This window comes from Callithrix jacchus, chromosome 9 (assembly GCF_049354715.1).
Source record: "Callithrix jacchus isolate 240 chromosome 9, calJac240_pri, whole genome shotgun sequence".
Classification (NCBI taxonomy): domain Eukaryota; kingdom Metazoa; phylum Chordata; class Mammalia; order Primates; family Cebidae; genus Callithrix; species Callithrix jacchus.
In genome coordinates this window covers 31,801,336-31,811,935 of record NC_133510.1, presented here as the reverse complement: position 1 = coordinate 31,811,935, position 10,600 = coordinate 31,801,336, and the positions used below count along the sequence as shown (strand labels likewise).

Genomic DNA, 10,600 nt, shown 5'->3' with positions numbered 1-10,600 from the left:
CCATATATTTGACATTACTTTGTGGCCTATTAAATATATATATAAATCAAAGGGCTTAAAAAAAAGATTAAAACAGAACTTAAGATATCAAGCTATCTCTAAAACAGAATCTTTCTGAAATTAGAAAGCAAAATCTATTAACACAGGCCCTAAACTTTAGTTATCCTAGCTGCCATTGGTGCTATTAAAATGTACAATGCATAAAACTCTCTCTCTCTCAAAATGTTGTCATGAGCCACCAAAACCATTCTGAACAAATGCAATCAATCCATTAATTCCCTTAAATTTCCCCTCTCTGAACTTTAAGTAATCTTCAATGTTTTTAACCGCAAAATAATACACAAATATATTCATGTTTGAAATTCAAACATCAAAAGTAAATGGAGGAAAAAAGTCCTATTTTCCTACTTCCCCATATCTTCCGCCAACCTCTTTTTCTACCCTTCTATCAATGTCAAAACAAAACAAAACAAAAACTTTGTATTTAATAATATAGAGTTTCATTTTATTTTTGTTCTCTTAAAGGTTGCTCCCGGGTAGAAAATGTTAACAAACATTGACCTAGACAGCTCTTAAAGAGCCTAATTTGAAGAAACTACTGAATCCCCAGATTTAAAAATAGTTGTTTCTACTTTAAAAAAAAAAAAAAAACCTCTAAAACTCTAAAAGTATGACTTGTAATTTCTTTATGCCAAGACTAAGTCAGATCAGACCTCAATGGAAAGTCACTAATCATTTCATTATAAAAATTTTATCAGAGAGCATAGTAAAGTAATACTATTAATAGTACTAGATGAAATTTACCAAGAATTTACCAGGCACCAGACACTGTTCTTAATGTTTCATGAGAGCTTCTAAAATCAAATCTCTACCTGTAAAATTTTAAGATACAGCATGTTATCATCAATGCCTCTGCTCATAATGTCTTAAATTTGTATATATTTCATAATTTTGTTTGATTTAATACTATCTTGAACTGAAAAACGGTAACAGTACCTCAAGTCTGAGAATTCTACAAAAGAATCAGTGGGTTACTAAAGTCACATATTAAAGCAGTGGTAGAGCCCATCTCTGAATTAAGGGATTCTCAACTGTACCAGTATATATCCCATACTCTAATCATTCATGTATTGGTATCATAATTACTGCATCTATACTATTATTTATTTAATATCTTTAATTGATTTTACCTCTTTAACATTAAATTCAGTTTTAAAGGAAACATAATTCCATCACATAAGCAGGAAGCCAGAATTGATTGCCATAAATAAAAGGGAAAATAAATTCAATAAAACAAAGCAATCCTATTAAATTCTAGTCACATATTATATTGTTGCCTGCTGATGTTTCTAAGCCTGAGGCCTGCATAGTTGGTTAAAAAGGTAAATCAGCAAATGTTGATATATGTAAATAGTATATCAGCTTTCTCCTTCCTTAAACAAAATGACTAATGCAAGAACTGAAAGTGAATTGAAAAGGAACAAGTTTCTCACTATGTTTTTTCAATATTTGTGCCAGGTACCATCTAAAATACCTCCTATGATCTATAATGATTTTACATATTATTATGATACAAATCCCAAAATATAATGGGAAAATCCCAAAATGATTTCGGGATTTCCTGAAGGGATCCCCTTTACTTTCTATTTTGGTCTCAGAATCTCAAAAGGAATCGTGTCTCTCCCAAGACAGGCCCTAATATGCCTATTAAATCAATGGCAAGTAATATCAAGTTGGTAGAAGTGGAAGTTATTATCCAAAAAACTTGTTCTTAGTCAAATGTTAGGTAGATGAAAACAGTACTGATTTAGGAAGCATAATCAAACTCAACCACACACTATTTTGCTTGACCTTGAATAGGTTAATAAACCACTCAGGTATGTTTCCAATCTGCAAAGTAAGAAAAGATAATACCTCTACACAGTGGGGGTATATGGATTAAAGTGGGAGATACTGGCATAATAGATACTCAGAAAATGTTAGCTAAATAAAAAGTTACATGATTTTCAGTTTTTTTATAACTCACAAAAAATCAAGACATTTTCATCTTAATGCTAATAAAATGACCTCGATTTGTTTCACCTAACTGACTCCCAGGCACTACTGCTAGCTCAATTTCAAACAACCTTGGCAATTAAAACTAATCCAAAAAGAACAAAGCTGGAGATACCACATTACCTGACATCAAACTATACTACAAGGCTATAGTAAACAAGACAGCATGGTACTAGTACAAAAACAGACACATGGACCAATGAACAGGTTAGATAACCCAGAAATAAAGCCACATATCTATAGACACCTGATTTTTCCTTTGGAATCAGGAAATGGAGAAAGGACTCCCTATTTAATAAATGGTGCTGGGATAACTGGTTAGCCACAAGCTGAGGATTGAAACTGGACCCCTTCCTTTTACCAGATACAAAAATCAACTCAAGATGGATTAACAACTTAAATGTAAAACCTAAAACTATAAAAACCCTAGAAGAAAACCTAGGAAATACTATTCTGGCCATAAGACCTAACAAAGATGTCATGATAAAGACTCCAAAAGCCACTAGAACAAATCTAATAATTGACAAGTGAAGGCTGGGCACAGTGGCTCATGCCTGTAATCCCAACACTTTGGGAGGCTGAGGTGGGTGGATCTCTTGAGGTCAGGAATTCAAGACCAGCCTGGCCAACATGGTGAAACCCCATCTCTACTAAACTACAAACATTTGCCAGGTGTGGTGGTGGGTACCTGTAATCCCAGCTACTCAAGAGGCTGGGGCAGGAGAATTGCTTGAACCAGGGAGGTGGAGGTTGCAGTGAGCCTAGATCACATCACTGCACTCCAGCCTCAGTGACAGAGGGAAACTCCAACTGCAGAAAAAAAAATTGACAAATGTTATCTATAATTAAACTAAATAGCTTCTGGACAGTCAAAGAAACTATCAACAGAGTAAACTGACAATCTACAGAATGGGACAGAATGTTTTCAAAGTATGCATGAACAAAGGTCTGATATCCAGAATCTGTAAAGAACTTAACAAGCAAAAAATAACCCCATTCAAAAAGGAAGAAAGGACACAAACAGATACTTCTCAAAAGAAGACATCCATGGGCCAAAAGCACATGAAAAAATGCTAAACATCACAAATCATTAGAGAAATGAAAATCAAAACCACAATGAGACACCATCTCACACCAGTCAAAATAGCTATTATTAAAAAGTCAAAGAATAACAGATGTTGGGGGTGCTGCAGAGAAAAGGGAATGCTACACACTGCTGGTGGGAATATAAATTAGTTCAGCCACTGTGGAAAGCAGTTTGAATATTTCTCAAAGAACTTAAAAGAGAAATACCTTTTGACCCAGCAATCCCATTGTTGGTTATATAACCAAAAAATATAAATCGTTCTACAAAAAGACCATTCACACATATGTTCATTACAGCACTACTGACAATAGCAGACATGGAACCAACCTAGATGCCCATCAACAGTGGACTGGATAAAGAAAATACAGTACATACACACCAGATAATATGACAGTCATAACAAAGAACAAAATCATATTTTTATAGCAAGATGGATGTAGCTGGAGGCCATTATTCTAAGCAAATTAATGTAGGAACAGAAAACCAAATACCAAATGTACTAACTTATAAGTGGGAGCTGAACACTGAGTACAAATGGACTCTAAGATGGGAACAATAGGCACCAAGGCATACTGGAGGGTGGAGATTAGGAGAAAGAGGGGGACAGAAAAACAAACTATCAGGTACTATGCTCATTATCTGGGTGACCAAATAATTTGTATACCAAACCCCCACACAACGCAATTTACCCATCTAACAAACATGCACATGTTCCAAGCCTAAAAGTTGGAAGGAAAAATAAAAATAAAGCAAAACTTTGGAAATGAGGTTATAGACGGTCAGCAAAGGGTGGGTTTGAGATGTTTGGGTAGGTTGAGGGCATTTTGATGACATGGCTTCTCCTCTGGCATGTTTAATTGTGATGTTTAATGAACATCCTTGCAGTCTAAGATGACACTTTAAAAATAAAGTCTCTAATAATAATATGAAAAAAAGAAAAACTAATCCAAAGATCATGCTCGTGAAGCTCTGAAATGCCCCAGCGAAACTGCAAAAACCTGACTAGTGATCAATTGGTCCAAAGAATACTATTAATAATAAAGTCCTTAGACAACAAAAAATTTAACATGGCAAGTATTATTGGCATATAAAATAATATTCCACATGAATGATATCTCAATACATTTTATGGTGATAAACTTAGTGATCCTTTATACAAAGCTGGAGTATTTACTAAATAAATAAATAAATGTCTAAAATTATAGTGCCATCTGCAGGCAAGGAAAGTAACATCAATGATACATTTTCATGCTTTCCTATTTTTCGATTGCTATTCAAAACTTAAAAACTAGAATTTAATAATTTCCTATAAATGTAATCATAAAATGAGTTATATAAATTATTAAATATTAAATTTATAATATTTAATATATTATATATATTAATAATATAATATATAAATATTAAATTTATATAACTCATTTTATGATTACATTTATAGGACGTAATTTATGATAAATTGGTTATACTACCCCATAGAGCATCACTTCATTCTCAATATAACATTAAAATGATGGCAGTAATCCAAAGAAAATCAATGGTACTACAATATCCAATTTTTGTGTGTTGAGAATTATTTATTGTCAAAATACATAGCAAAAAAAAACTTTTTAGTATTAAAAAAATCCAAATATCCCATCATCTTAACAGGAAGGCATTTTCATTTATTTTCTTTTCTCTTCCAAACTTGTATCTGTAGACACTTATTTAACAACTAAGTGCCAGGTACTTTTTAAAGCTGATTTACATATATTAACTTAGAAAATTCTTACAATAATCCTATGAGGTAGGTAATATTAACATGCCCATTTTACAGATGTTGCAACTGGAGCACACGAATTTAAATAACTTGCCCCAGGCTGCAGTGCTATATATGGCAGAGCCAGGGTTCAAATTAGGTGAGTTTTTCTCCAATATCTGTGCATTTAATCACTATGTTAACATGTCTCTTATTTATAAAAGATGAATTCAGAATATTATTGCAGTTGTAATACATGTGTTCTACTTTAGGGGGCAACATTTTCTCATGTAACTAAATTGTTCATTGCTCTTTTAGATAATTACATATTTTACCATCAAGTTGGCACATATTTTACTTACTTTAGTTATGTAATGCTGGACTTTGAATACTGTTTTTAGTGTCTTTCATTATATATAAAAATATTGCAATAAGCAAGTTGTGCATTGCATACAGCTTGTCTTCCTTCTTTTGAATTTTATTTCCTTATGCTAACATTTCCCAAAATGGTTAAACTGGCGGAAGTATATAAAGTATCACATTACTGATAATATAATGCTCCATACTGCTTTTTAAATTTCATCATTATATCTTACCAACAAGGAAAGAATGCTCAGATCTTCCCAAATCAATACATGTCTATGTGACAGTCATTCCTCCCCCACCAACTCCCATATCTAACTGATAGAAAAAGGTTAAGGATGACTTATAATGTAGGATAGTTAAACCAACAAAAATTACAATTTTCAAATGGGCATAATGTTTTCTTCCTCCAGCAACATAAAATGTGGATTTTCTCTCATATAAAATAGGATTATCTGTCACTTAGGAAGTTGGTATTGTCTTGATTCTGTAAGTAACCCCCACACATGAAAATCAACAACATACTCAAAGTCACCAGTAAGTGTCAGAGCTAGAATCTAAGCATGGATCTGTCTGACTCTAACATCTGTTTTAGATAATATGAAAAAAAAATTATAAATGATCAAGAGGATCAGTGTATGTCAAGATATAAAAATTGGATGAGAAATTTTACTTCAATTTTCATCAAAGATTATTTGTCTCACAAAGAGGTAATAACTACTCGGGGTATCTATGACAAACAGAGGGATGGTATTTCCCTTGTATATTGTTCTGATAGATAATTGCAAAAATAGAAAAAGATGACAATAATAATCAGCAAAATGTTTCATCTATCTTTCTCTCCAACATTTGCTTCACTGCAACCTAATTTCACCAACAGTCTAGGCAAGGAGCGGGAGGATATGAATATTTACAACTTTTTTCTTAAATGTTATCTTGCAGTTTTATATATATTTCTAATGGTTTTAAAAGACTGTAACTTTATGACACAGAATAAAGGTCACTGAAACATATAATAGAAAAAAAAATACCACAGCCTTTGTAGTCACATGGAACTTAAATTTAGACACTGACACTTACATGTCCTCGGTAAAATTATCGTATTAAATCCTAACTTCTCAGAATGTTGTGACAAGTAAAAGAGATAACAATTATGAAGCTCCTAAACGTGGGAGGTGCTTTAGACACTTTAGCTACCTTTCCTTCAAAGAGTGACATATATACGGTTATACCAAGGGTATCAGTTTTAAACATCATGCTTCATTATTTCCTTCAAACAAACAGTAGCATAGCATGAAGAATCAAGATCAAAAGAGATCAAAAGAGACAAAGATGCTTCATCAAGGTGGGGATCTTTCATTTTGACATCAATGTCATGATCTTCAATTAGTTGGTATGAGAGATTACGGGGATGTTTCAAAATCTGTCTATAGCATCCTGGTACATTCAGTTTCAGAGCAGGTACTTTAAATCTACATGTCTGTAGTCCATCGCTGCTAAGTATATCATGGTACCACTGCCCTACTTTGTTCTTTGGGTACTGAATATTGGATCCAAGTATTGGAAGAACCACCTGCGAAAGAAAAGAGGGGAAAAAATATGAAAATAGCCTTCAAAAAGATATATGATCCTATTTTTAATGGTACTTTTATGTCTGGGACCTGGATTTGTAAAAAGGGTCTGAGAATATAAACATCACAGTAAGTCTAAAACATGCTTTGAATAATATGCTATGATATTTTTATGTTGTTAAATAGCTAACTAAAATCAAGAACTCACAGTAACTGAGGTAACCAACTCAAATCAGATATTATTAGACAATCCTCTATTCAAGAAGTTTAGGTATACTTAGTTAGCTGATAAAGATTTAATCTGTATAAAATAAAGCATGTACTTTCTGTAATACAAAGAGTAACCGTTACTGCTCACATAACTGGAATTTTGGTGGACAATTTTAAATTCTTATTTCTTTCAAAACAAGAAAGCAAACACATAGCAACACATACAATGTTTATTTACTTAGCTGCTTGTGAGTAAACACTGCATTTTATAGGGTATTCTTCCTTTGCTGGAACAGTGCCAAAATGTAGTCAAGAAAAGGAAGTAGGTAAAAAATTCAAATATATACATAATATGAATGAATCTGAAATTAACTATGCTAAGTGAAATATGCCAGACACAAAAGGCCATATACCATAGTATTCCATTTATATGACATTTTAAGGGCAAACACACAGTGATAGAAAACTGGCCAGGGGCTGCCCGGGGTGAGAGATGGGAGTGGGCACAGGAAAATTTGGAGGGGGGAAAACTGTTCTTTATGATTGATGTTTGTAGTGGCCACACAGTACTAACATTGATCAAAACTTGTATGTTTATCAAAGCCTATACAACTGTAAACTAAGTAAATTTGGTTGTATATAAATTATATCTTAATTTAAAAGTTAAAAAAAAGAGAGAACTAGTCAACATTTTGCTTTTGGGGGACAATGTCTACCCTTACATCTAAGTGATACTAATTTTTAAGCTAATTTACCTGATGTATTGCATACGTATTAGCTGATCCCTCCTCTTCAGTTACCAGGTGAACCTAGTTTTAAAAAACATGAAAATATGAATGATTCCCAAATGTTCCAAATTCCCTCTACTTTCAATTCCCTAACTCTATTATATATAAATCAGTTCCTATGCTGAATATACATAGACCCAAACAAGATCTTGTCATAATTTGTTTCTGGAGGAGTAGACTACATAAAAATTAGAATGATTCTTCCTGCTTTAACCACTAATCACTTAAGTTAGATAACATGGAGAAAGGTGGGCTGCTGAAAACTGAGGCAATACCTCAATCACCAGCAATCTTTTTCTAAATCAAAAAGTTTTTATTATGTTGAATTAAAAATCTGCTTCTATAATATAAACCCACTCCTCACCCCCACTAATCTCTGTCCCCCCAAAATATAATACTCTATATAGAACTGATGTTTCTGTGGCTGGATGTGGTTGCTCGTCTGTAATCCAGCACTTTGGGAGGATCGCTTGGGGCTAGGAGTTTGAGACCAGCATGGACAACATAGGGAGACCCTGTTTCTACAAAAAAAATTTTTTTTTAATTAGCCAGGTGTGGTGCCACATGGCTGTAGTGCCAGCTACATAGGAGACTCAGGAGGATTGTGTGAGCCCAGGAACTCAAGGCTGCAGTGAAACATGAAGGCTCCGCTGCACTCCAGCCTGGGTGATACAGCAAGACTCTGCCTCTAAAATAAAAATGAAAAAAAAAAAAATTTAAGCAGTTTCAGTTGTGTTCTCCGAGTTCCTGAATCTCTGCAAGCGCCGCCTGGATGGCATACCAAAACTGCGACCCAGCCGCCACTAGCGTCGCTGCCTCCGTAAAGGAGCCGAGCCCAGCGGGGGCGCCGCCTCGTGTCCCATAGGCAAAAGGCTAGAGCAGGAGCTAATGACCCTCATGATGTCTGGCGATAAAGGGATTTCTGCCTTCCCTGAATCAGACAACCTTTTCAAATGGGTAGGGACCATCCATGGAGCAGCTGGAACAGTATATGAAGACCTGAAGTATAAGCTCTCGCTAGAGTTCCCCAGTGGTTATCCTCACAATGCACCCACGGTGAAGTTCCTCACGCCCTGCTACCACCCCAGTGTCGACATCCAGGGTAACATATGCCTGGACATCCTGAAGGACAAGTGGTCTTCCTTGTATGACGTCAGGACCATTCTGCTCTCCAACCAGAGCCTGCTAGAACCCAACATCGATACACGCATGCTGCCGACCCCAGAGCTTTTTAAGAAGTACCTTCTAAAAGCCTACTCAAAGCGGGTCCTCAGGCAGGGGCCCTGACCCAGGCTGCCCAGCCTGTCCTTGTGTCGTCTTTTTTTTCCTTAGATGGTCTGTCCTTTTTTTGATTTCTGTACAGGACTCTGTATCTTAAGCTGTGGTATTATTTTTGTTTTGTCTTTGTCTTTTAAATGAAGCCTCGGTTGAGCCCTTGTGATGTATATTAAATAAATGCATTTTGGTCGTTTACAAAAAAATTTTTTAAGAAGTGGTATTTCTCAGCATTTGTTTCATAGAATAGTAACAGGTGTCACATACAAGAGGATGTCCACAAAGCATGTCCAAAAAGGTGCATGACAGATTAAGGATATGAAATGTTGCTCTAGGATATCACAGGAAAGTAGTTCTGCTTTCTCTTATACATGAAAGCTCAAACAGAAATGCAAGTATCCTTTCTCCACAGGATTCACAGCATTCTCATGATCCTAAAGCATGCATCACACTCTATAGTGCCTAGAGCACCTCTAAATCTGCCTGCTTTCCCCTCAACTCTCCCTAGTCTTATCAATAATGTCACTCCTTTTTTGTTTTTAATTTTTTTTTTTGTTTATTGGTTACTCTTTTAATTACTGCACTCAGAAACAGATATTAAGCTCCAGATGTGATCTGATCAAAATACAAGAGACAGACTACAAGGGATTGTGATCTCTCTTGCATCATCACTTCTCTCTTTCACAGAGTCATAAGTATACCTACATACTGTGATTTAAGTAATTTATGAAAACACTGAATAAACGTGGTCAGGTATAAAACACCATGCTTTGTCTTTCCTGAACTCCCTCCAGATTGATATCAAGCAATTCATGGACAAACATGCTTTCCTTGTATGGCTGCTCCCAACTATAAATTCACCTAAGGTTTTAATTGTCTAACTCACATTTCTCTGTCTTGCCCACCAAGAAAAAATATATAAGAAAATTTACAAGTGACTTGAGACATAGATACACCTGTTAGTCTAGTAGTCCTATCAAAAAAGGGAATCAGATTAGTTTCCTAAAATTTTTAATTGTAGACGCACATTACATGCCCCATATACCACTTATTAAGAATTTTATTCTTTTTCCTTTTCAAATTTTATATTTTGGGCCTCTCCTGCCTTTTTTCCTCAGTAGTAACTAATAAAATAAGTGATTTATCTTAAAATATACAGAAACATTGTTTTTGCTGCTCATCATAGTGAATTCTGCAAAATATATAGGAGAAAATGTTTTCCTCTTCTCCTACAGTTGCAAAAAGCAGATAAAATTCCGATCACAAAACTATCCTTGCAAATGTTATTCTGAATGAAGAAGTCTTATAAAACTCATGTATTTCAGAAATTATTGCTGTATCTTGTGAAAGTAATCTTTAACTTCCAAAAATCTGAATTAGAAATGGCTGACTTACTAATTAGTGTGCTTTCCAATATTTAAATGGACATATTTTCTGGTAGGTATTAAGAAATGATAAGGATTTTTTATTATTTATCAAAAGGGAATCACTGACACGTCTCTTCTCCCACACG

The 10,600-nt window shown here is 34.6% G+C and overlaps 1 protein-coding gene across 5 annotated transcripts in view; it reads right to left on the bottom strand.

The window, feature by feature from the left end:
- Positions 1-4,698: 4,698 nt before the first annotated feature.
- Positions 4,699-10,600, bottom strand: part of PUS7L (pseudouridine synthase 7 like) — a 34,241-nt gene continuing 28,339 nt past the window's right edge. For all 5 annotated transcript variants that reach the window (XM_002752356.7, XM_009003610.6, XM_035255762.3 and 2 more), the window contains 2 exons: positions 7,780-7,833; positions 4,699-6,816 (listed from right to left, as the gene is read on the bottom strand). In XM_002752356.7, the coding sequence (XP_002752402.1) occupies positions 6,490-6,816; positions 7,780-7,833 (381 nt within the window). In that variant the 3' untranslated portion in view covers positions 4,699-6,489. The remainder of the gene's footprint in view (positions 6,817-7,779; positions 7,834-10,600) is intronic.